The sequence below is a fragment of the Cricetulus griseus genome (genome assembly GCF_003668045.3).
Source record: "Cricetulus griseus strain 17A/GY chromosome 1 unlocalized genomic scaffold, alternate assembly CriGri-PICRH-1.0 chr1_0, whole genome shotgun sequence".
NCBI classification, from domain to species: domain Eukaryota; kingdom Metazoa; phylum Chordata; class Mammalia; order Rodentia; family Cricetidae; genus Cricetulus; species Cricetulus griseus.
This window is the reverse complement of record NW_023276806.1, coordinates 112,764,226-112,791,100: the sequence shown is the minus strand read 5'-3', so window position 1 is coordinate 112,791,100 and position 26,875 is coordinate 112,764,226. Positions and strand designations below refer to the sequence as shown.

General features: G+C 35.5%; 1 protein-coding gene across 11 annotated transcripts in view; it reads left to right on the top strand.

Moving 5' to 3' along the window:
* The window catches only part of LOC100752965 (KIAA1109 ortholog), a 197,168-nt gene that overhangs the window by 50,906 nt on the left and 119,387 nt on the right, over positions 1–26,875 (top strand). For 10 of the 11 annotated variants that reach the window (XR_004771991.1, XR_004771990.1, XM_035451567.1 and 7 more), the window contains 14 exons: positions 155–310; positions 971–1,068; positions 2,433–2,611; positions 2,756–2,862; positions 3,756–3,964; positions 9,593–9,820; positions 10,527–10,664; positions 13,439–13,618; positions 14,665–14,793; positions 16,793–16,912; positions 18,227–18,507; positions 19,072–19,322; positions 23,445–23,703; positions 25,410–26,247. Coding sequence is in view for 9 of the 11 variants with exons in the window: in XM_035451567.1 (XP_035307458.1) it covers positions 155–310; positions 971–1,068; positions 2,433–2,611; positions 2,756–2,862; positions 3,756–3,964; positions 9,593–9,820; positions 10,527–10,664; positions 13,439–13,618; positions 14,665–14,793; positions 16,793–16,912; positions 18,227–18,507; positions 19,072–19,322; positions 23,445–23,703; positions 25,410–26,247 (3,173 nt within the window). In the remaining 2 variants the exon portion in view is untranslated. The remainder of the gene's footprint in view (positions 1–154; positions 311–970; positions 1,069–2,432; positions 2,612–2,755; positions 2,863–3,755; positions 3,965–9,592; positions 9,821–10,526; positions 10,665–13,438; positions 13,619–14,664; positions 14,794–16,792; positions 16,913–18,226; positions 18,508–19,071; positions 19,323–23,444; positions 23,704–25,409; positions 26,248–26,875) is intronic. The other variant, XM_035451565.1, reaches the window with a different exon arrangement.

The window sequence follows — 26,875 nt, the reverse complement described above, 5'->3', positions numbered from 1 at the left end:
GAAGCCAGAGTACAAGTATAAAGATTCTTTTTTTTTAATTTACAAAAGAATTTATTTTTGCTTAGCTATGCTGTATTTGTGTGTACACACGTGATAATGTATACACGTGCATGTGCACATTTAGTTAATTTTACTTTTTGTTCTCTGTTTTTAGATTTGATTCAAGACTGGTCTAGTGATAATGCTCCAGATATTTTTTCATTTGTTCCATACACATGGAATTTTAAAATCATGTTTCATCAATTCGAAATGATTTGGGCTGCTAATCAACATAACTGGATTGACTGTTCCACTAAACAACAGGAAAATGGTAAGAATGCTACAAGTTTGATTAATCTACTCATTAAGATGTGCCACAAAAACAAGTGTTAAAATACAATAAATTTCCTTCCTCCCTTCTTTCCTGTCTCCAAAAAAACCAGGTAGTGTGCCTTTGCAGTCTGTCCCTTAAGACAAAAATTTGATAAGTGCCTATGGTAATCGAGTACTCAGGCCTTTGCATAAAAAATAAGCTCCCTTCTAGATACACGATAATTTATTGTCCTGTTAGTGCCTGCCTCCTCAGTAGGTAGGTGAGGCTAAATTATGTAAGTGGTGCAAAGGTTTCCTTTCTCCTAAAAATTTAAGACTCAGAAACCTTGAAAGCTCATCTTTACACCATTATAACCATTCTCAACCCAGTGCTATACATGATGAGTATTTCTCCTACGGCATTCCTTCTTCAGGACGCCAACTCCTATTAAAGCCCTTCTAAAGGGCTATCTCATGACAACCCTTTATCCATGAATCTGCTTCTCTCTTTCACTTACAACTGGAGTTGATTTTCCTATATTATCTTCTGAGGTATTTCATTATTGTTTTTATATTTTTATGCTTTCATACAGTTCATTTTATTTAGGTGTACATTTAATGTAGTTTTGCTGTTTAAATCTTGTTGACATTAAAGTAGATTTACTTTTTCTTTTTCTAGTATATCTGGCAGCCTGTGGGGAAACATTGAACATTGACTTTTCTTTGCCTTTTACGGACTTTGTTCCAGCTACATGCAATACCAGATTTTCCTTAAGAGTACGTATAATTGGATGCATTGTTTATTCCAGAGTTTTATTAGTTGGCTTGATTTCCCAGAGATTCTGTGTGCTCTTGTCTATCCCATTGCCACCATGAGAGTGTACTATCCTTCAGTGACTAGTAGATTGAGTGTCAGTGTTCCTCTGTCCTTAACAGCCCCAAGAAATTGACCTGAGAAAATTACAAATTAATTTCTTAGAATTCATTTCTAATCTCTTTAATTTTTTGTTAGAGCTCCCTCCATCTGAAACACACTATAAACAAATTTTATACTCCCTTATACTTGATTTCTAGATAAACCATAAATTCAGAGATTAGCCTTAAGTATTTTTCTTCACTCTGTAGACCAGTTTGGCCTTGAACTCAGAGAAATTTGCTTGCCTCTGTCTCCCAAGTGCTGGGATTAAAGGTATGTGCCACCACCGCCTGGCCTTCACTATAAAAAGTAGCAATTATGTACTTCTAAGCTCGAAATTTTGTCATGTATCTAATATTAAGGTATGGACAGTCATTACCAATCATAATATATTATTTGAATCATGGTAATAAAAACATCAATAATAGAAGGAACAGCTAACTCCCATTAACCCCTTTTAAATGTACTACTATTCTGAATGCTATATACATAATAACTCATTTAGTTCTCTAAAGCCTTCTTGGTGTAGTTACCTGCATTTGTGTCTTAGAAAACTGAGATGTTTTGGGGCGTGATGTCTGTAATTGTAGTATTCAGGACCCAGAAGCAGAAAGATTACAAATTGGAGAATATGAGCTACTTAGACCCATTGAAAAGGGAAACTATGAATAATAAATTATGTAAAATTTCATGTAGCTAGTGAGTTGTCAAGTTGGATTTTGAACCTTGACAATGTAGCTTTGGGTGCAGCACATTCTTTTAACCACCCTATTCTACTATGTTGTCTGCTGAGGAACTAGGCAATGAAATAAGCAAAGAATAGAGGACCCATAAGAAAAAATGAAACCCAACCAAGGTTTATCAGTTAAGCTATTTTAAAAGTTAAGGAATTGTAGAAGATACTCTACCTGATCCCATATTAGAGTTTTGATTTTCTTAAATTGACTATCATGTAATATCCATAAACAACTATTGAAGATATTCTTTTTATTGTTATTTGGAAACTATGCACTGCTTTCTGTAATATCTGTTTTGTACTTTTCAATAAGGATTTAATTTTAGTCATTAGAAATCTTATTCCAGATATCTGATTTTCAGTGTGAAATGTGCTATTTAAATTTTACCATTTAATTTTCAGTTTATTTTCAAGATTATAATAGAATTTTGGTGTACATAGTGTGCTAGCATATTTATGTACTGATTTTTATTATAAATTGTCTTTTAGGGAGAAGATGTTGATCTTCATTTATTTCTACCAGATTGCCACCCTAGTAAATATTCATTATTTATGCTGGTAAAGAACTGTCACCCAAATAAAATGGCTCCTGAAACTGGTATTCCTGCTGAGTGTCAGAGTGGCCAGAAAACAGTTAAACCAAAATGGCGCAACATTACTCAGGAAAAGTAAGGGCATGAAATAGCGGTCTGAGTATTTTGTGCTTCTGGGTAGAGAAATTCCTTTCAATTAGTAAGCTTAATCTGCAACTAGTGTTTTAATACAACTAAAGAATAAGTGTCTGAACAGATCTTTTGTTGTTTATTTGGAAGGGCTGGTTGGGTTGAATGCTGGACTGTCCCAAGTGTCATGCTTACCATCAATTATACGTGGCATCCAATTTATCCTCAAAAAGCAGATGAACAGCTAAAACAGTCATGTAAGTGTTTGAGTATCATTTTTGTTTTGAAACAGCTGCTGTTTTAATTGATACTTACTGAAGATACAAAAGGTAAAATTGACAGGTATGCATTCTCAAACACATAAGAACTTGTATTCTTTTTAACTATTTTGAAATAATTATAGATAGTTTTATTGAGCATTTACTCTGTATCAAGCAGTTTTCTTACTTATATCACCTCATTTAATCCTTATTAGTACTTTGTGATATAGATAATATACTTAGTTTATTTTAGAGTTAAAAAGATATATTTTCTCTAAGGTCCAGCAAAGTAAGAGCAGTAAAGTTGGACTACAAAGTATAGTATATTATATGGTATATTTATGACAATAATTGAATGAAATGTGAGTTTTTAATGCAATTTTACAATTGTCATGCACTTCTGGATTATCAAAACTAATTTGCTGCATTTCTGAGTACAGAAAAAAAATTCAAGAGTTAAAATGATTTTATTTTCCAATTTGTTATATATCAAAGAACAGTTTTCATAGTTATTCATACTTAGAGTATTTAATAAATGTCACACATATTTAAATAGGTATGTATGTGAAACAACTTTAATTTGATGCCTAGATATAGTCAATGCCTAATTGTGACCTGAATTTTTATTTTAGGGATTTAAAACATTATGTATTATAGAAGCTTTTCATAAGTTCTAATTAATGCATTTCTCTCCATATGTCATTCAAATTCTTTGCTTTTTTTATTTTTGGTCTTCCAAGTTTGTTTTTGTTAAATATTACAGGTACAATATTATGATTATTTGATATAAGCATAATGAAATTTCTTATAATTTTCTTGAAGAACTTCTAAAAAGTCATTTTGTTTTTTCCTGGTATTCTAATCTTTCCACCTCAATCAATTTATTTCAGTGTCAGAAATGGAAGAAACAATGCTATCTGTATTAAGGCCGGCCCAGAAAACATCAGAGAGAGTTGTTTCTTCTCCATCTACTTCACCACGCCCTCCTGTTGATCCCTCAGAACTTCCACCTGATAAACTTCATGTAGAAATGGAGCTGTCCCCAGATTCTCAGATAACTCTCTATGGACCTCTGCTGAACGCCTTTTTGTGTATAAAGGTATTAAGAAAAGATTTTAAACATGTGCTAAGCAGTGATAATAGAAAATTAGGGACTCAAGAAATAGCCAGTTAGATGATTTAAATTGTTGTTGAGGTATTATGTATGTACTGGACTTTTTCCCCCCAATGACCAAGTTTTTATTAAAATAATTTTTTCTATGTTTGCTCTCCCCGAACTACTACTAGATTCTGCCTACCTCCCGGTAAACCCAATACTATATTCTTTCTTTCTTCCCTCCCTCCCTACATTTCTTCCTTTCTTTTTTTCTCTTTCAAAAAAACAAATGAACAAAACTAGAAACAAAAAAAACCAGAGTACAAGAAACACAGTTGAATATTACTCTGCTGTATAAATTTATCACATTTTTATTATACATTCAACATTTTATGGATATCTAGGCTTTTCTAATTTCTTGTTTTTATTAATAGAGCAGCAATGGCCATGAATGAACAAATGTGTCTGTAGAAGGATGTTGAGCTCTTTGGGTATATTTGAGTACTCTTGAGCATCAAGAATACTATAGCTGGATCTTGAGGTATATCTATTCCCAGCTTTTTGAGTAAGCCACCATGCTGATTGCCATAGTGATTATACAAATTTGCACTCCTACTGGCAAGGGATGGTTGTTCCCTATCCCACATCCTCACCAGCATGAGCTGTCATTTGTTTTTATTGATTTTGGTTATTTTGACATCTGTAAGATGAAACCTAAATAGTTTTAATTTGCATATCCCTGATGGCTAAGGATGTTGAACATGTTTGAGGTATTTCTTAGCTGTTTGTGTTTTATGCTGTGAGAACTTTTGGTTCTGTAACCCATTTTTAAATTGAGTTGTTTTCTTGATTTTCAGCTTTTCTATTTCTTTATAATGTAGATACTAAGCCTCTATCATATTTATAATTGGTAAAGACCTTTTCCCATTCTATAGCCTCCCGATTTGTATGAAGCTTTTCAGTTTCATGAAGTTCCATATATTAATTGTTGATCTTAATGCCTGTGCTACCAGTGTCCTGTTCAAAATGTCTTTTCCTATGCAAATGAGTACCCTACTTACTCTTCTATTAGATTTAGGGTAACTGATCTTATGTTGAGGTCCTTGATTTATTTGGAGTTGAGTTTTGTGCAGAGTGGTAAGATATGGATCTATTTGCATTCTTCTAGTGCAGCTGCTAAGTAATAGTTGTTAGAAGGATAGAGGCTAAAGGAGTAAGTGGAAGGAGAGACAGATATAGGAACAGATTTTAAGATATTAAAGTATATATTAAAAATATATTTAATGTAACAGAAATATCACTCAATATTTGAGCATAATTAGCTAACATTTCTTTTGAGCTATATTCTACAAACAGAAACTAATTTATCTCAGAGTAAACCAAATTAATAAGTTTTAAGTAAATGTGCATTGTATTCTTGAGTAAAGAATAAATCCAGGACTGCTTCTTTTTGGCATAACTTTTCTTCTGATATTGTTTAACTGCATAGTTGGATGGCACTTCTAGATTGATATCTGTAGGATGATTATTCACATAATATTCCATGGGTATTTCTGGAAAGAAGATCTATTTTTACTCTTTTTATATTCAAATTACACTTTAAAAATGGCTCCCACAAGTTATCATCAAGTCTTACTAATTTATTATTTCTAATAAATGCTGTAACCTGTCAGATCATATTGCATAACTAACAGGGCTGATTATGATTAGAGCAGCTTTCTAATATCAGTTATATGAACTCCATGAAACTGCTTTTCTCAGGAGTTTGCTATCTTGTTTTACTTCTCCATCCCCCATTTATTTTTCTGTCGGATGTAAAATGTTTCTGATAATCAAAGAGAAATTCTATTTAATAGCAGTAGAGTTACTTGTGACAAGGATGTTTTATGGATCTAATTTTATAGTGCCCCCTCCCTTTCAATTTTACAACTCTGGAGATTTAGTTATTGAAATCTTAGTAAATGGGAATTTCTTAAATGACTTTTCCTAAGGAGACACAATGAAACTATTGACCCCAGATAGAGAGGTCACCAACAGATCAAAGAAAGCATCTAGCTCTGTCTTGGTGTACCAGTGGTTTTACTGGGATTACTTAACAGAAGCATGGGGATCTCAAAGTTAGCCGTGCTACTGTGACGTCCCAACTCTAGCATTTTCAGTTGTGAAAAGCTGGACCACTAAATATTTCCGACTCTTAATCAATCTGCCACATCCTATATTCTGTAGCACCCTCCAGAACCATGGCTGGAGCAGGTTCTTAGGTGAGGGTCTTATAACAACTTCCACCCTTCCACTGTGAATGTTAATAGCCTCATTACTATTATCACAGGCATAGCTATGAGCTGCATCCTGTTCATAAACATTCAGGGTGGGTCTTTTTGCCCAGTTAAACTTTCCTGGAAATACCCTCATAGATTAACTCAAAGGTATATATTTCCATTGTATATATAAATCTCATCAGGTAGAAATGATGATTAATCTTCACAGGTGGCTTCCAAAATTGCATCTTAAGGAGCTGCTAGGGAATAGCTATGAGACCATGAGGTAATTTCTGAGATGCCTTAGATCTGATTGCAGTTTATAAGGCAAAACCATAGGTGACAAGGATTGTACAGAGTGTTTAGATAAAAACAAAACAAACTCCTGAAACAAACAAACAAACAAACAAACAAACAAAGAACAATACTGTAGGAATTTCATAGTCCTGTCTGTGAAATGCCTATAAAATTGCAGGTTTACTTTTGGGAAATGAGTAAGGCAGTATATGCTTAGGCATCAAGCATAGAGCATTGCTATTTTAACAATCTGATTTAAAATATCTCTGTATCAGGGAATATTTCTATGTAGGCATAATGTGGGAAATTACCAATACGGAGCCAGGCAAAAATACAAAGGAATTTAATAACGGTAAAGCCTTACTTACAGAGTAATCCAGCCAGCTGGCGGGGCAGCAGTAAGTACAGCAAGCCGAAGATGAAAGCATCCCTCACTCTTAAACCTTCCCTACATCACCCTGACCACGCCCTCCTATCCTCTTCATAGCAAATGTTAATTGTGCTGACATTCCTGACTCTCAGGTGAGAGATTTCAGCCAGTCTCCAGGATGGTGGATCCCCTTTCCCCTCTCTTGTATCTAAAGTTTTCTCATTATGTGCTGCCTCAGCAACAGTGTTTGAATATGACCAATCAGTGTTGCCCTTCCCTGGAGAAGATTGTTTCTTCTGCTCTCAGCATTCCTCAGTTGCCTGTAGTTGTTTTTTTGTCGGGTTGAGGCCTTATGGGCTTTTTCTGTCTACTTTGGTGTGCTTTTTGGTGTTGTCCTTGTTTAGCTAATGTGCAGGCAGTCAAGTTGGTGAGACTTCTAGGTGGTGTTTCTGATATTACTAGGAGACACAATCTCACAGTAGACTCCCTCTCTGATCTTTTGGTTCTTATAATATTTCTACCCTCCTTCCTCAATGTTCCCTTCATCTTAGGTGTGGGAGTGTTTTGAAGATGTGTTTATTGGAACTGGGCTTCACAACTCTGTATTTTCATCTGCTGTAGTTTTCTATAGTGGTCTCTATGTGTTGCAAGGCCAGAGTTCCTTGGTGAAGGGTGAAGACTATACTTATCTGTGAGTATAAGAACAAATGTTTAGACTGTTAGAGATTGTGCTGGTTTAGTAGTGGTTGTAGATTCTCTTCCAATATCCATGACTTCACAGCACTGAATAATTAGCTGGGTTTCCACTACCAGTCATGGTTTCCCTCTTGTTGAGCAGGTCTTAAGTCTAGTTAGAGAGCTATTGGTTACCATTGAGGTATGTATGCCGTTACTGCACCCTTAGAGTTATTGTGCCATGCTGGTGGTCATTGTGGTTCATATGTGTCATAACTGGGTAAACGGTTGGTTGGTTTGTAGAAAGGTGGGGCTCATCAGATGTTTGGGTCAGAAAATTGTTTACCAATAAAATCACATTAAGGATTTTTATCTACTTCATTCTTGTCTGGACTCCATGCCTGCCATATACCTTCTGAACCTGTCTCCAAGACTGGGATGGTGTGTGTTTTAAAAACAGGAAAATAATGGTTTGAATTGAGCTTGATCAATAAACACATTAGGTTTTTATAAATTTCATATTGTAGAGCCTGGGGAAATGGCCCAGGGGGTAAAAGTACTTGCTGTGCAAACATGAGCACCTGAGTGGAATCCTGAGCACCCATAAAAAGGCCATGTGCAATTGTGTATGCTTGTAACACTAGCCTTGTGGGTCAGAGACAAGTGGATCCAGGAAACATATTGACCAACTAGCCTAGTTGAATGGTGATCCTGCATTTCAGTAAGGTTGTGTTCTCAAAGCAAAAGAACAGTTAAGGAAGACACTTGACATCCTCCTCTGGCCTCTGCATGTGCATTCACCCTATTTTCATATACTACACACATATAGTACACATGCATGTACATGAAATTTAATTTTGGAATTAAGATATAACTATCTTTTTATTTGCTTCAGTTTGTTTATATTTCCATTTTATAAGGCCAATTATCAAGGTTTTAGATTGCATCTTTATTATTTAGAGGCAGACAATACTAGAAAATAGAGGGAAAAGTGCTGGTTGAGTTAATAGCAGTGGGATTTTAATTTTAGTCTTCCTGTTTTGTATGGGTTTAAAGAGTATCTTTTCCTAGGAAAAGGTGCTGTGAGATGATGTTCATAACCTAGTCATAAAATAAATTTGTCTGGGCGTTGGTGGCACATGCCTTTAATCCCAGCACTCAGGAGGCAGAGGCAGGCGGATCTCTGTGAGTTCGAGGCCAGCCTGGTCTCCAGAGCGAGTGCCAGGATAGGCTCCAAAGCTACACAGAGAAACCCTGTCTCGAAAGACAAAACAAAAACAAACAAACAAAAAAATAAAAATAAATTTGTCAGTAACCCATAATACAAAACATGCCAAAATACTGACTTGATTCTCATATTTAACAATATAACAGCAGTGATAATAAAAAGAATGTCAATCAAAACTTTGTTTCATAAGACAGTAAGTTTTATTTGCAAATATAAGGAAATCAGAAAGATAACACTTGTGTATAAAATAAAAATCAATGAACTATGTGAAAAGAAATTTGATAATTGTTGGCAAAGCATGTTTTGCATTTCATTAACAAAACAAACTAGATTGTTTTAAAAAGCTTTTGAATATTTCTAATAAATATTCCAACTGAAATGCACAATATATATTTATCTAATCGGACTTAGCCATATTAATTTTCAGTGAATGGATCTGCTTTGCTCAAAACATTTCTCTGGCATTGTCTCATGACTCTAAGAAGCAAAGATTGAAAACCATTGAGCCCTTCATTCCTTCAGAGGTCTCTTTGAGGATATAAAGTGTTGTAAATTGTCAAAGAGCTTTATTATATTGTATATTTTGATGCAGAATATTTATTTACTAAGGGAAATACATTTTCTCATAAGATGGAAGTAGACCTGATGCTTTTAATTAAATACAGCAGGTTAGAGAGATGCATATTGTATAAATTTAGGGCTCATAGGCATGTCTCTTATTAATTATAGCTTATTTAAAAATATTTATAGAAAATTTATTGCATACCTTTTTGATGGCAACTTATTTTTAAAATTATTTACAGGAGAACTATTTTGGAGAAGATGACATGTACATGGATTTTGAAGAGGTTATTTCAAGCCCTGTTTTGTCACTGTCAACATCCTCCAGTTCTGGGTGGACTGCTGTTGGAATGGACAATGACAAAAAAGAAAATGAAAGTTCAGCCAAGTCGATTCATCCACTTGCCTTACGTCCCTGGGATATTACAGTACTTGTTAATTTGTATAAAGTTCATGGGCGTCTTCCCGTGGTAAGTGTTTAATATAAAAATGATCTGGGGTAAATTATGTTATTTGTTTAGCATAGGAAACTATATATCTGTGCTTTGGTATACCCACATAAGAGAAAACTTAAATTCAAAAGCTTCTGGTTGTCTGTTTACATTTTTTTTATTATATAATTATTTGATCATCAATGATTTTACTTTTGGTTGTTTCTTTTGTTTTCACTTAAGCTCTTCCTTCCTTGTGCTTTGTAACTTTAGAATATTTTGCTATGATGTTGTAGTAACCTAGTGGATATTCTAGAACTTTACATATTCTTAACTTTTATCATGAGGCTACAAATCAGTTTGGGGCATTCTGGCTGCATAGAATCCCTACCCCCACCCCATTCCCCCACTCCAAAAAAGGTTCAGGCTTGACTCTGGAGGTTGTACTGTTGTAGATTTGGATTTAGTTTGGTTCTGCTTCACTTGAAGCTTGCTCTTGAGCCTGTTGAAGCTGACTGGCCTGACATATCCTAAGAAGCCAGGGACTTCAGACCAGGGCTATATAGGGAAGAGAGGACTCTGGAGCAACTAGTGACTTACAGTTTTTATGCTGTTACAAAGGGGACAGAACCGTTAGTTTGGTTAGATGCACTGGTATTCCTTTTGAAGAATCAAATTCTCTTAATCATGATAAATGTTATTTTTGAAGTTTGTGTTTTGATGGTGATATTTTATTTAACTGTAGCATGGAAGTACTGATGGTCCTGAGTGCCCAACAGCATTCTTGGAACGACTGTGTTTTGAAATGAAAAAAGGATTCAGGGAGACTATGCTGCAACTTGTCCTATCACCCCTGAATGTATTTATCAGTGATAACTATCAGGTAATGTCAAAATGACACATGGTAAAGACTTAAGAGATTTATTAATACTATGGGGTCAAAACAGTGTTAGTTTCCATATGCAGTTCTTTTTAAAGTTAAGTTTTTTATTTTCATTGTAGTGGTTTGTATGAATGTGGACATAAGAGTTGTTTGAAGAGTCCATCTTTTTTCTTTTGTGTGATTCCCTATTTATGTGATCCTAATTATGTTTTACTTCTTTTGCATTTAGAAATGGAATGAAATAGTTCATGAATTTCTCCTATGTTTATAGAAGGGAAATGTATTCCATTAATCAGTACCATAAAAATTTAAAACACATGTGATTATTCTCCCTCTCAAATTCTTTCATAGTGTAAGACTTACATAGTTATAGTACAGTCTCAGGCAGTACATTGGTATGTGCTCATACTTTGGCACCATTTTATCAATTATATGTTCATGTGAACACCACCAAAGGAAAAGACAGAACGGTCATCACAGAGATCTCATTTCCATAAAGCTTTAACTTGTCATAGAATTTGATAAAAACATTGCCACTCTTTTCTGTGATCAGTGAGTTACTACAGTTGGTTTATTTCTGGGGTATGTGTATGGGAAAGTAAAGTAAAGTAAAGTCATCTTGTAAGACCCTCGGAAAGCTGAGGCTTCCAGAATCTTAGCTCAGGACCTTGGCCACCCCAATCACAGAATGGAGGCGAAAGCTTGATGCAAATTGCATGAGGCTTTATTGTAGTTTAATGAGCTAACCCCATGTTAGCTCGGGTCTTTGATCCACCCACTATGGCGGATGGCTAGCAAAGACAGTTCAAAGCTGCTGTGTACAGATCTTTATAGGGCAGCGTAAGGGGAGTGTCTAGGGGTACGCACAGGCTCAGGATTGGTGTTCCTCCAGGCTTGGAGGGCTTGCCCTGTGTTGATTGGTCAACTGGTTGTTATGGTCCATAGGCCCTCCCAGGGTGGTTGCTATGCTACGTCATTGCTATGCACTTGTCCGTAAAGCACACCCAGGGTCGTAAAGCATAGCGCCACCAGCTAACTTCTGATTGGTTCCTTGTCACGAGGCAGGCATCTGACTTTCTAGTGACTAACTTCTGATTGTTTCCTTGTCACAGAGGCAGGCATCTGACTTTCTAGTGTCTAGGACAAGGTCATAGAAGCACGTGTTCGGCCATTATGGCTGCCAAAAGGGAAGCTGGTCTCTTCAATCTCAGTTTCTTTATAGACTTGAAGAAATTAATAAAGGGGAGAAAAATCTCTTATGAGTGAATTCTTAGACTCTTAGATGAATTTCTAGTTTTTGTGGATTACCAAATCATGCTTCAACTTTTAATTATTAATTACTCAATCACAAAAGTCTTTACCAGATACAAAAAACAATTTTGTAGAGTTCATTATGAGGGTTTACATTAATCCATATTATTAAGGCACAGCAAGTTTATAAAGAGATGAAATTATAAAATATAATTTGAGAATTAGAAAAATAATTCATGGGAAGGAGATGTGAATTGTAGAAGTCCTGTTGTTTTGTTTTCCAGATTATTTGAATTTCCTATTTCTTCACAAAGGCAATGTTGTTGTGTACATCCTCTTGGAATTTGCTTACCTATTTACCTTGTTCACATTCTGTTACAGTAAGATAGCTCTTCCTCATTTGTTTAGACTGTTTAATATGTTTTTGTGATCAGAAGTTTCACAATGTGACCCCTCACAAGGCTCACTAATCACTATAGACTTTGGACAAAGACACTTCCTGGCTTTTCTTAAGTGCTGGGAGTTCTCAGCAGTTCTTGGTATTTCTGAATTTTCAAATGCATTGCTCAAATTATTGTTTTCAGTGACATCCTCCCTGTGCACCTTTTTGTCATAATTTTTCTCTTTCTGTATGAACACTGGTCACGTTAGGGTCCACTCTACTTTAGTACAACCTCATTTTAAAGTGATTATATCTGCAAAAATTGTGTTTTCCAAATAATGTTCTATTCACAGGTTTCAGGGTTACGAACCTACTTTTTTTTAGGAGGTATGATTCAATACAAGGCATAACATTCAGAATATAGTACTTACTTTGATGAATCAGATAAGTTGAAAATCCTGATTTTTTTTTTCAGACTTTATTGTGTGTAGTGGTCAAACCCAGGACTTCATATATAGTAGGCCAATCTATCATTGGACTAGAGTACATCCAGGCCTGAATGTAGTCTTAATAATGTTTCAGAAGTCAGTGTATCAAAGAATACTTTGTTTAAGAATATATCCTTTATGTCTTAGACACTTAATCTTAGCTAAGAGACTCAGAAACAATTCTGAATATCTTAGATTTCTCTCTAAGTACATGTTCTTTGGTAGTAAGTATATAAAGTCCTCACAATCTGTGTGGATTTTGGTCCCCCTTCCATTCCCCATCTTATTGATTATATGGTCTTTTCTCAGTTTCCTTCTTCGTTTGAGTATTTTAGTATCATGATTCCTAGCCTCCCCTCAAGATTGACCTCTTAAATTTCCTGTCAAGAGTGTTAAATTGTTTTCATTCATGTCAGCAGTTACCAGCCTGAGAGCTGTATACTTTCAGGATTTAATATCTTTCCTTGTAGTGGGCTCCATAGGTGTATAGATGCTGTACCATATCAGCTGAACACAAAATGTCCAAGGTTAATTCTGAAGTCTTATTTCCCAGACAGCATAATTTTATTGTTAATATCTGTGTGTCTGGGGCAGGGGGTAAAACAACTAGAAATTACAGTATGTTTTCTTGGACTTGTTATTATTGTTTTCAGCAGCGACCACCTGTGGATGAAGTACTCAGGGAAGGGCACATCAATTTGTCAGGTCTCCAGCTGAGAGCACATGCTATGTTCTCAGCAGAAGGTCTTCCCTTAGGAAGTGACTCTTTAGAATATGCATGGCTGATTGATGTGCAGACTGGAAACCTTACTGCTAAAGTCACAGCACCACAGGTAGGTTCTCCCACTGCTATCTCCATGGGTTCATTCTTACACTACTGTCTTCCTGCCATCTTCTTTGTTTGCTTACCCACCTTCTTAAGAATCACTGTATGCCACCCTGATGTTCATTGCATTCCAATAATGCCATTCTATTGGGAGCCATTCTTGACACTCAGAATTTAGCAACAGACAAGTTATTGACAAGTTTTACTTTTCTAAGCTGTATAAAATTGACTGATAGTAATTCTGTTTAATACAAGAATTTCACAATTTCTTTTGGAGGAAAAGATACTCCAATATTGGAAGACCAACTAATTTAACTTTAATAATATATTACTTATGGAACAGTTCTCATCAACTTGTGTTTTTCTCATTTCATGTGTTATATGGAACCACATTACATTAATACATAGATAATTTTATGTTTATTGTGTTCTTTGTTTTAAATGTAAGTTTCATATAGACTAATTACTGAAATTATGTATTTTAGAATGACATGTGTGTACCAATCTCTCAGTGTGTTTATTGTTAACAACTCTAATGAATTATAAAAACAAAGGTATTTTTCATCATTATCTGAAGAATTATTATATTCACTTAAGCTATTAAATAGTCAGAAATGTTTCAATCTTCCAAGTACCTAGTTTTTTAAAATTGTAACTCAGTGTTATCATAGACAATTAGATTTTTTTAGAATTAAATCTTAAATATTATAGGGGTTTAGGTGCCTTTTTCTGCAGTTGCCTGTACAGAGGATCCAGTTAGCTTTAGGAAAGTAAAAGTGTAGCTTTTGATTTAAAAAGTATTTACTTTAGAAGTTGCCAAAGTGGAATTTTTAGTTGAAACTGGTTTTCACTTAACAGTGTGTTGACATTCACAAATGAAAAGCAACAAGCTTATAAATGATATCAAAATAGAAAATTATTGGCTAGTCAGTATTTATTAAGTAGCAGTTATACAATTTTGAGTTCTTTCAGGTCATGTTAGAATCCATAAGCTTCTGAATACTGAACACTTGTTTAGAATACTAATAGTATTGTCATCTGTTATATCTATAGCTGGCATGTCTCTTAGAATGGGGGCAAACATTTGTTTTTCATGTGGTATGTCGTGAATATGAACTGGAAAGACCAAAGTCAGTAATAATATGCCAGCATGGAATTGATCGTCGGTTCTGTGAATCCAAGGTATGTTAACAAGCATACTGGTGAGGTTATAACCATTCATGCCTTTTAAAAATGAAAGTTTGAGGCTTAACTTTAAATCAAATGAACATAGCCATGAAGTTAATAGCTCACTATGAATGATTTTGTAAATTCTTAGCCAGTTATGTAGTTGTATCTAAAACGAGGTCACATGAAAACAGTTCACAAATACAGATATTATAAGAGTTGTGTATTACTTTGCATTTTTACTTTTAGAATTCCTGTCTTGGCTGGAGAGTTAAGAGCACTTGACTGCTCTTGCAAAGGTCCTGAGTTCAATTCCCAGCAACCATGTGGTGGCTCATAACCATCTATAGTGGGATCTGATGCCCTCTTCTGGTGTGCATGAATGCAGAACACTTACATATGTAAAATACATGAAAAAATAAATCTTAAAAAAAGAAAATTCCAGTCTCATTGCTTTATGATACTATCCATTTGTAGTTTAGCTGTGCATATATAGATTTAGAAATTGAAGCAATTAAGGCCAAGTAAATGCCTAATGTAATTTGATTCACACACCGTCCTGAAACTTACTTTCAGTTTTTCCATTTGTCAGATTTCTGACTCCACAAATTGTGCTCTCTCTTCAGAATACTGAGCTGCTTCCAGTTAGGGTTACTTTAGCACAGTGTCACTGTCACTACATCTCCTGTGTGACTTTGAGAGGCCATTTGCTCCCACTTTTGGAAGTATGCATACTTCAGAAAACTGAGAAATCATGGCAGTTTCAAACAAGGAAAATAACCATAGTTTTATTGCAGATAAGATGTTAACAACTCAATGTTTCCTTTCTTAATAGTGCCCCCCTTTGTTCTTTTGCCATGCAAATCATATTTGTTTACATCACTCAAATTTTATGTTAAAAAAGTAGCAATGTCCCCACAAAAATCAAAGTGTTTGTGTTATGTTATTAAAGTTTTTATTAGTCAGGTTTATTAAGGCATACTTTACATGTGGGTATATTCACTCTTTTTAAGTTGAACAATGTAAGTTTTACAAATGTGTGTATCCATTAGGACCAGTGCAGATACAGAACATTTTATACCTTGGAAAATTTATTTTCTTATTTCAGTTAACTGTTGCCCTACACAAGTACTGATCTCCCACTTTTGTAATTTCATGTTATTTTGTTTAGCTCTATTATAAACAATATATTAATTGTATGTGTATTTGATGCATGTACGTGGGTGCTCATGTGCCTCAGTACTTGTATAGTGGTCAGAGGAGGACAACTTTGTGGAGTCAGTTCTCTCTTTCTACCTTAATGTGAGTTCTGGAGAGTGAATCTATGTCAGGAAGCTTACAAGTGCTCTTACCTGCTGAGCCATCTTGAAAGCCCTTACTTCTAATATTTCGTAGAGGAAATACATAAGTATAGGGTATTGGTTGCTCTGAAAAGCAACTGTTTCTTCTTGTGGCTTTGCCACTAGTGTGTGTGCATCACATGCTCATTGGTTTGTGTGTGTATTATCTTAATTGTGAAGATATTTATAGTTGATTTATTCATGCATGGTATGAAAACATGCATATGTGACATGTGTGCCTGTACATGTGATTTCATAAAGAAATCTTATGCCAGAAACTTTATATCTGTAAAATGCTGTGCAGCTTTATGTTAAGCTTGTGATGTGTTTACTTCATCAATTTATTCTCAAATATTTTGAGTCTCAATAATAAGTATTATATATACAATATAATAATATATATATATATATATAAATATATATATATATATACACATATAATGTAGTCAGAAAAAGAGAGATTGAGAAGTCTGCCAGCCACATGGCTACATAAAGGCTTCTAGTTGGTACATTTGATTTCTGATTATTTCAGATATCATTATAAAAGAACAAAATTCTTAATTGAGTAAAAAATGAACATGTAACAAGAATTTTACTTAAATAATGAGATTTACCTAAATGTCAAAATAATGAATTAATAGTTGGACTGTTTTGTTGTTTGTTTTTTTTTTTAGTTGAGTTGTATTCCTGGGCCTTGTCCAACATCAGATGACTTAAAATATACCATGACTCGTTTAGCAGTAGATGGAGCTGATATTTATATTGTGGAACATGGTTGTGCTACAAATATAAAGGTAACCATTCATTTATTTCTTAGCTAGGGTTATTCCTTTTCCTTTTACTAAATCAAGTCTGCGTATCTTGAAACATTTGTACTCTGTCATCTCATAATGTCAGTCATAATTCTCACTGTATGTTCTCTACTATTGTTTCTCTTAGTAAGTCTACCATTTTCTCATTGTGAATTATTGTGACATTGATTCAAATAGCAGGTTGTATTTACGCCCATGGTATAGTATTTTTTTACAAAGATAATACTTTGAGTCCACTTAAAAAAATAGGTGCCCTGGCACACATCTGCATTACCAGTACTCCTCTGGTAAGTAGGAGGCAGAGACAGGAGGACTGTCCAGAAGCTTGCAGGCCAGTTAGACGTGCAGAGCAATAGAAATGAGAGATCCTGTCTCAACAGGGTGGAAGGAGAGAACCAACTTCACAAAGTTGTCTTCCCCTCTCCCCCCTCCCTCCCTCCTTTCCCCAATAAATAAATAATTATTTTGAATGTTTGTTGGTTTTACCCATTTATATATCCTCTTTGGCTTCTAAAAGCATTAGCTTACCCCCTTTGCTTTATGAATTGCTTTTTTTTTTTTTTTTTTTTTTTTAAATCAAGCCCTTATATTTACCTGGGTTTTCATTACTTAATACTCTCAATACTCTACATTCACTTGGATCAGTTTGTAGTTATATTCCTTTACATGCATCTGCTCTTTATAAATCACTTACCTGTTTAGATGTGTGTGGGGCATATAAATGCTTTATGTGTGGAGGTCAGAGGAAAACTAGTAGGAGTTGTTCTTTCCTTTCACCATGTGGTTTCTGATCTAACTCCAGACCTGCCAGCATGTGTTCCTACCCCACTTTGCCAGTCTTGCCAGCCCTGCTTTAAACAGTTTCAAAACAAAACAAAACAAAACAAATACATTTTTATTTGTTTAGTGTGTGTGCTGGGGTTTACATACCTGCTCAATGTCTAGGTGCTGGTGTTGAAAATCAGAAGACAACTTGTAAGATTTAGTTCTTTCCATGTACCATTTGGTTGTGGGGATCCAACTCAGGTGCTCATGATTGGTGGCAAGCTCCCTTACCCACTGAGCCACCTCACTGACCCTTCCTGCTTTTTTATTGCATGTCTATTTTTCATATATTATTGAATTGTACCCTTATTTCCTTCCTTTCTTTTCCTTTGCTTATTTCCCCTTTCTTCCTTATTCTTTTGTTTCTTCCACCTATCTTTTACTTTATTTTAAGTAGTCACCAGTTTTGTAGATAAGATACTTAAAAATACTGAAATTATAGCTTTGTTTCATTTTCTAATTCAATTTTAGATGGGTGCAGTTCGGGTTGCAAACTGTAACCTCCACAATCAGTCAGTTGGGGAAGGAATAAGTGCTGCAATTCAGGACTTTCAAGTGAGACAGTATATTGAACAATTAAATAACTGCAGAATTGGACTTCAGCCAGCAGTGCTACGGAGAGCCTACTGGCTGGAAGCTGGGTCAGCCAACTTAGGTCTTATAACAGTTGATATTGCATTAGCTGCTGATCATCATTCTAAACACGAGGCACAAAGACATTTCTTGGAAACTCACGATGCCAGAACTAAAAGGTGAGTGAAAGCCCAGAGTGGTGGTATCAGCATCTACTGAAATTACTTGAAAATTTTAGAGGAAATTCTACAGTTGTGATGGATCAAAAAAATTTAAAATACTTAATGTGATTGTGCTCCTGTACCTTGGTTAATGTATAAAGACCTGATACTTATAAGGAAATACATCATTTGAGGTCCTGTATGTAGTTAAATAACACTATTTTTTTTATGTTATCTAAGTCTATACTATGTATTTTAACATTGATACAATTTAAATTATGGTTTCTCTGTGACTCTAATTCATCACCCCCAGAAACCATCATACCATTATGTACTGCACAAAACTCTTGACAGGCCTTCAAAACTTCAGGGATGAGTAAGAACACCTACAACTGGTTTCATTTGCCTTTAAGGAGTGATTATACCTTTTAAAACAATTGTCAGAGCCTATTATTATTACTTATTTTCATCTTTCTTGTGTGGTGTAGCTGTTTTTTGTTTTGAAAGATAAAATGATTAAAAATATGCACTGCATATTAAATGGTTGATGCTTTTGTTTGTTTTATTTTGGGCTCTGTTTAGGTTGTGGTTTTTGTGGCCAGAAGATACCTTGAAAAACAAGAGGTGTAGAAACAAGTGTGGCTGTCTTGGTGGTTGCAGATTTTTTGGTGGCACAGTAACTGGCTTAGATTTCTTCAAACTTGAAGAGCTGACACCTTCCAGTAGCTCTGCATTTTCAAGCACAAGTGCAGAATCTGATATGTATTATGGCCAGTCTTTGCTACAGCCTGGAGAGTGGATCATTACTAAAGAAATCCCTAAAACTGTAGATGGTGAGAAAAATGTGTTGTATGTCTGGCACTAACCTCTTACCCCTCCCTGTCCCTATGCCATTTTGAAAGAAAAAAATTAATTCTTTTAAGTAGTGTTATAGATAGGGGTTAAAATAATCTATATTAATCTTGCAAGTAAGTTAAAGTCAGATAAATGTAGTATTTCTTTCTTTTTTTTTTTTTTTGATGGTGTCAAACTAGATGTTTTATTCAGACTGCCTACTGTCAATAATGGGCAGTTTTGCCTGCAAAGCTTAGCCTAAGCATGTCCTCATATATAACATTTCCCTGTAGCTCACTTTAGTTTACTTTTACAGAATGACTTATCACTAGTAACATGTTACAAAGTAATTTTCCAAGATATTTTTCTTACCAATAAAATTGAACATGTCAAGAAAAGACATCTTACCTTCTCTGAGCGTTATTTGGGATGATGTTGTAGATACACTGGCTTGGCTTGAGCAGTACAACTGTGACTTTTTGAGTATGTTAGATTTAGATTTAGCTGTTGTCTTTTTGCTAAAGACCTCAGAAATTGGTTTTCCTTTAGGGTTCTTAGTTCTACATTTCTACAGTTAAGTTTAATGTTTATAGCTTAAAGTTGCCACGTGACATAGATATGAAATATTAAAAAAATCTTGAGTACTTTCTCCTTAGGCTACTTTAAAATGATTTAGTTTCTTTTGGTATAATTTTAAAATAAAAGTAGTTTTAAGAGTTTTCATCAGATTGGTTTTCTATACACAGAAGCTTTTGAAGGAAGCAGCTGGGCTGTCATGCTAGATTCTTATTTAATGGTAATGTAAACATGTATACTTGTTATTTAGGGACATTTTATTTCAGGAATGTTACTACCATATAAAACCTACAAATAATCTTAAGATTTAAAAAATAAAATGGACACATGGCTGTTTTCTTGTAACCTTCTAGTTATATAATGTTTATTTCAAAATGTTAACCTTGACATTCTTCTCATGTCTTCCTGAAGCTATCATATGAGGTAGATATTATACCTGTTTCTCATTTAGCATTTTTGAAACATTTTCTTGTTATGTAGTTAGCCTCAAAATCACAGTTCCCCTGCCTCTAGGGTTATAGGCTTTTTTTCTTTTTCTTTTTTTTCTTTTTTTGCCACCATGCCTGGTTTATGCCTGCTTTACAGGGTGGAAAATGAAGGGATTTTTGAGACTAAGCTGTACTAAGTCATACAGCCAGGTGTGTGGTTGAGTAGAAGTTATAATCCAGGTCACTAAAGACGCTTTGATATTCTTTCTACTATCTTAAAGTTGGCACTAATAAAGAAGACTGCTTGATTTTCTGACTTGCAGATTAAAACCTAACCATCACAAACTAAGGGAAGAATATGTATGAAAAATTTGTACCTGGTGCAAAGGGGGAAAGATAGTAATTTCTAATGTAAATAGATCAAGAATAATGTTAATTATAATTTTCCAGCATTTAATCTCCTTTGGGATTCTTGAGAGCAGGTTATAGATACTAAATTACCCAGGATTCATCTGTAAAGGAGATCTCAATTAGTGTCAAAAGTATATGGTTTCTTACTGTTGAGTCTTCCTGGAGTTAATTGTAGACGTGTAGTGTCAGGATGGAATAAAAAGTTTGTACTGGTAGAATTAAGGATTCATTTAGTGCCTGTTATATGGAAGTTAATCAAACTTGTTTTTCTTTTGACTTTCAATGTTCTATTGTGCTTTATTAAATCATAAATCTTTTTTAAACTTTTATTCTTTTTTCTACATTACAGCCTGACTGCAGTTTCTCCTGCCTCCACTTTTTCCAGTCCCTCCCCACACCTCCCTTCTCCCAGATCAACTCCTCCTCTATTTCACAAAAAAAAAAAAAAAAAAAAAAAAAAAAAACAGAGCAGCCCTCCCCGGGATATCCTCTCTGAACATGGACTAGCAAGATACAGTAAGACTGGACACAAACCCTCATATTATGGCTGGACAAGGCCATAGGAGGCAGAGGTTCCCAAGCTCATGCAATAGATTCAGAGACCCTCCCCCCCCCTCATTGTTAGATCCCACAAGAACACCAAGCTATGCAATCATAACATATATGCAGAGTACCTAGCTCAGACCCACATAATTTTTTTGCTTTAGTATTTGTCAGCCCCTATGAGCCCTGCTTAGTTGATTCAGTTGCTTATGTTTTCTTAGTGTCCTCAACCCCTCTGGTTCTTACAATCCTTCCTCCTCCTCTTCTTCGGCTTTCCCCGGCCCAGCTTAATGTTTGGCTATGGATCTCCGTATCTGCTCCCATCAGTTGCTGGATGACTCCTCTCTGATGACAGTTGGGTTAGGCACCAACCTATGAGTATAGCAGACTATCATTAGTAATTCATTGATTTTTTTTTTTCTCCATTCATATTTGGTTATATCCTGCGACTCTAGGCTGTCCTGCCTCTGGTGCCTAGCCATCTTTGCAGGTGTGGGCTTCCTCTTATGGTGTGTGCCACAAGTTGCATCAGTCATGGGTTGGCTACTGCCACAAATTCTATACCCTATTGCTCCAGAAGTCTTGCAGGCAGGAAAGATTGTAGATTGAAATTTTTGTGGCTGGGTTGATGTCCTATTCCTACAGCTAGGAGCCTTGCCTGGTTATAGGTGATGGCCAGTTCAGGCTTCAATTCTTACATTACTAGGAAACTTCACTAGGGTCACTCTCCTAGATTCCTGGAAGTTTCCATCGAACTAGGTTTCTACATCATCCCCCGAATACTCCAATTCCAGTCATCTCTCTGAGTATGCTCTCCCTCCATCTCTCCCTCCTTCTCTTGATCCCTCCTGTTCCCATCCCCACCTGTATTCAGTCCACTCACAAAATCTATTTCCCCTTCCCGGGGAGATCCGTGTCTCCCATCTTGAGCCCTCCTTGTTACTTAGCCTTTCTGGGTTGTAGTGTGATTTCCATTACTTACCAACTAATGTCCACTTATAAGTGAGTACATACCATGTTTGTCATTTAGGGTCTGGGCTACCTCACTCATCTGGATGATCTTTTCTAGGTCCTTCCATTTGCCTGCAAATTTCATGATGCTATAGTTTTTAGTAGCTGGGTAATACTCCATTGAGTAAATGTACAACATTTCCTTTTTTCGTTCTTTGGTTGAGGGACATCTAGGTTGTTTCCAGTTTCTGGCTATTATGAATAAAGCTCCGCATGGTTGAACGAGTGTTCTTGTGGTAGGATGGAGTATCATTTGAGTATATGCCCAGGAGTTAGTTGGGTCTTGAAGTTGATCAATTCCTGATTTTCTGAGGTACTGTCATACTGATTTCCATAGTGTCTGTATTACTTTGTACTGTCTTTGCCCTCCTTGAATTTCACCTGGAACTGCATTCTCTTTAGAGAGTGTGTTTTCTGCTTACCAGCAGGGATCCCTTTTCTAGAGCAGTTCAGGGATGGCTAGAAGAGAAGGGAAATTGAGCAAATTTTATGCTATGTGGGTTCTAGGCAGCTAAACAGCTATCCTTTTTTCTCTTTGTGCCTGCTCCTTCATTTTTGTAGCACATTAAAGGGCTCTTAGGAATCTTTGACATAGGGCTAATGCACTCTAGCTGTGAATTCATTATTTATGCATATATTTATTGCTTTGTGTTTAAGGTTGTTTTAGACATGGAAACACATTAGTAAATAGAAGATGATACAATTCCTGCTTCTATTCAACTTTTACAGTAAATATGGAAAATGTTTAAAACAAGTGAATTTAAGTGAAATACATGATGCTCTTACATTGAAGTTTTCTGTTGAGTGTGAATTGTGTGCATAAGTGTGCACACATGCACATACGGGCTGGGGATCCAACTGCTGCTTTCCATATCCTGTGCACATTTTCTACTACCGATTTACCCTTAGTCTTCCAAATCTTTTAATGAAAAATTAAAGAAGAAAAGGCAAAAATTTACATATTATAGACTGTGGACCTGGAATTTTTTAGACAACTTTTTGTAGTGTGTAACATGTTACTATGTGAAGTTAAATACTTATACTTTTTAAAAAGGACAATACTTTAAAATGTAATTATATTAAATTGCCACATTTTTCATATATTCCTTCAAAAATGTTTACAGTAACTTAACCCACATTTTATTTGTTTAGGTAATATGAATGGTATGAAGAGGAAAGAATGGGAAAACAAATCAGTGGGAATAGAAGTAGAGAGAAAAACTCAGCACCTTAGTCTTCAGGTGCCCTTGCGGTCTCACAGTTCATCCTCTTCCTCAGAAGAGAATAGCAGCTCCAGTGCTGCACAGCCATTGCTGGCTGGTGAGAAGGAAAGCCCCTCTTCTGTTGCTGATGACCACTTGGTTCAGAAAGATTTCTTACATGGTACCAAAAGAGATGATGGTCAAGCAAGGTCAGTATTCTGTTAGACTTAGAAACTTGGTGGTAACTGGAATATAATTACTTAAAATAATAGCACAAGAAACTTCTTTCCTCTACACTCCCTCATTTTAGATTTTATTCCTTGAACCTGGACATATATATAGTATCAATTAGTTTTTCCAAATAAAATTAATATACTCTTTGCACAGATAGAAAATACAAAGTTGTATTTATAATAGAAATATTTCTTATCCTACTACTTGGTGACTTTTTTTTTTTTTTTTTTTTTTTTTTTTTGGTTTTTGGAGACAGGGTTTCTCTGTGGCTTTGGAGCCTGTCCTGGAACTACCTCTTGTAGACCAGGCTGGTCTCGAACTCACAGAGATCTGCCTTCCTCCACCTCCCAAGTGCTGGGATTAAAGGTGTGCGCCACCACCACCCGGCTACTTGGTGAATTTTTGTTATTTTTCATGTACTGCCTTTGACTTCGTTGAACATTTTTTGGTCTTCTTAGCATATTAATAGTTGAATGCTTCCTTCTTTTGAATTACCCTTGCTTGACAAGGTGCGACCCTTTAATACACCTTTCAGAGTTTGCTTCCACCTTCTTCTGTCTCCATTACTAGGCACTCCATTTTGCTTTTCTTCCCATTCTTCTTATTCCCACAGCCTGACATTTGTGGAGTGGTGGCATTCCTCTGAATTATGTTCTGATCCTTTCTCCATTCATTCTAGGCAATTTCTCTAGCCAGTCTCAGTAGCTGTTTGGCTTAATTATGACTGTAGCTAACATCTTTCAAATGTAAAAACTACAGTCAAAACCTTTGTCCCTCCAGACTAGGTACCTTGATATTTTTGTTTGGATACTTCATGGAGACCTTCAATTCAGTGTCATTGAAATGATTGTTTTAGCCACAGTTCTTTAGAGCAGTAGTTCTCAACATTTCTAATGCTGTGACCCTTTAATACAGTTCCTCATGTGTTGTAAACCTCAACCATAAAATATTTTTCATTTCTACTTCATAACTATAGTTTTGCTATGGTTATGAATCATAATATAAATATTTTTTGAGATGGAGCTTTTCTAAAGGGTCATGACTCACAGGTTGAGAACCACTGCTGTAGAGGAACAGCTGATAGAGTGGGCAGGTGTGTGTGTGTGTGTGTGTGTGTGTGTGTGTGTGTGGTATGTATGTATGTATGTATGTATGTATGTATTTATGTTTGCCTGTGTGAGTTTGTGTGTACCACATCTGTGTAGTAGCTCCTGGAGTCCAGAAAAGGGTGCTATGTCCTCTGAAACTTGAGTTATAGGCAGTTGTTAGTTGCCAAGTGGGTGCTGGGTTCTCTGCAAGAGCAATAAGCACTTTTAGCCCCTGAGTCATCTCTCTAGCCCACAGCCTTTCCGTTGTCCTTAATCACACACCATAATATATTGCTGGATGAGCTTTTAAGAGATGTGGAAAGAAAACAAACCCTAAATGTGCTAGTGTTCTGGATTTCATTGAATTTTTATGATATTTAAGATGTTTGTTTCTGTTTTGAGGTTATTTTTATTAGCTTTATGGGGAATATGAATTCATGTTGTAATGTTTTGCTATTTTGAATCAATATTATGTTGTAAAATTCTAGATTTTCTCTTATTTGTAAAAAGATCAAAATTATTAAAATGATTTTATAAATACTTTAAATTATGTGATGTGCTGAAAATAGAAATAATTTTCCTCTCTGTTTTAGTGTTCCTACAGAAATTTCAGGAACCAGCCCTGTGTCTCCTAACACCCAAGACAAGTCAGTAGGACAGTCTCCGCTCAGATCTCCTTTGAAGCGACAAGCCTCTGTTTGTTCCACCCGACTTGGTAGTACTAAGAGTCTCACTGCTGCTTTTTATGGAGACAAACAGCCTGTTACTGTTGGAGTCCAGTTTAGTAGTGATGTCTCTCGAAGTGATGAGAATGTACTAGACTCACCAAAACAGAGGAGAAGTTTTGGTTCATTCCCATACACACCATCAGCTGACTCTAATTCATTCCATCAGTATCGGTCAATGGATTCTAGTATGTCAATGGCTGATAGTGAAGCCTACTTTTCTGCAGCTGAAGAATTTGAGCCGATTAGCAGTGATGAAGGCCCTGGAACTTATCCTGGTAGAAAAAAGAAGAAAAAGCAGATGCAACAGATTGACTACAGCAGGGGTTCCATATATCACAGTGTAGAAGGACCCCTTACTGTACATGGAGAAAGCATTACAGATCCCCGAACTCTTCCGTTCAAAACTCATCCTTCCCAAGCTTCCTTTGTTTCTGCATTAGGTGGTGAAGATGAAGTCATAGAACATTTATACATTGTGGAAGGTGAGAAAACAAGAGAGATTGAGCAGATCACTTCTCAGCAACCTGTGATGAGTTGCTATCAGACTTACCTTACTCAGTTTCAGGTAATTAACTGGTCAGTTAAACATCCTACCAACAAAAGAACCTCCAAATCCTCATTGCATCGCCCTCTTGACTTAGATACTCCAACCAGTGAAGAAAGCTCATCATCATTTGAACAACTTTCTGTACCAACATTTAAGGTATAAATCAAATCATTTTTTTTCCATTAACATACTTATATAGTAAAACAATTTTTAAATTGTTTTTAGAACTACTGAGTCGTTTTAGCTATTTTTCTGAAATACATACTTTCTGTTGTATATGAACAGCAATTAGGTTACAGGGTTATTCTTGAGTATTATGAATTTAAGCAAATTGAATTGAAGATGGCTTAAGGTTTCATTGTATTAATGTAGTAAATTAACATGTAGCATAATCTATATTTCCAGTACTACTAAGATTAGTTTCAAATCTCCTTTGTGAGCTCATATTTCCTGTTTCTTAAAAAATAACGTTTTGGAGGCTAGAGAGATGGCTTAGTTGTTAAGAGCATATAATGTCTTTTAGAGGACTGTTGTTCTGTTTTCAGCACCCTTGGTTGGCTTACAACCACCTGTAATTCCAGCGCTTGGGGATCTAGGTATCTTTTGGCCTCCACAATTACCTGTACTCATGTACACATACACACAGTCACAGCTATACACATAATTAAAAATAAAAAGATATTTAAAAAATAAGATTTTGGAATTATTTTGGTTTATAACTGCTTTCTGTATATTCAGTTCAACTATTGAGTTAATTATTATAATTTAGTGTGGATGTGGTTAC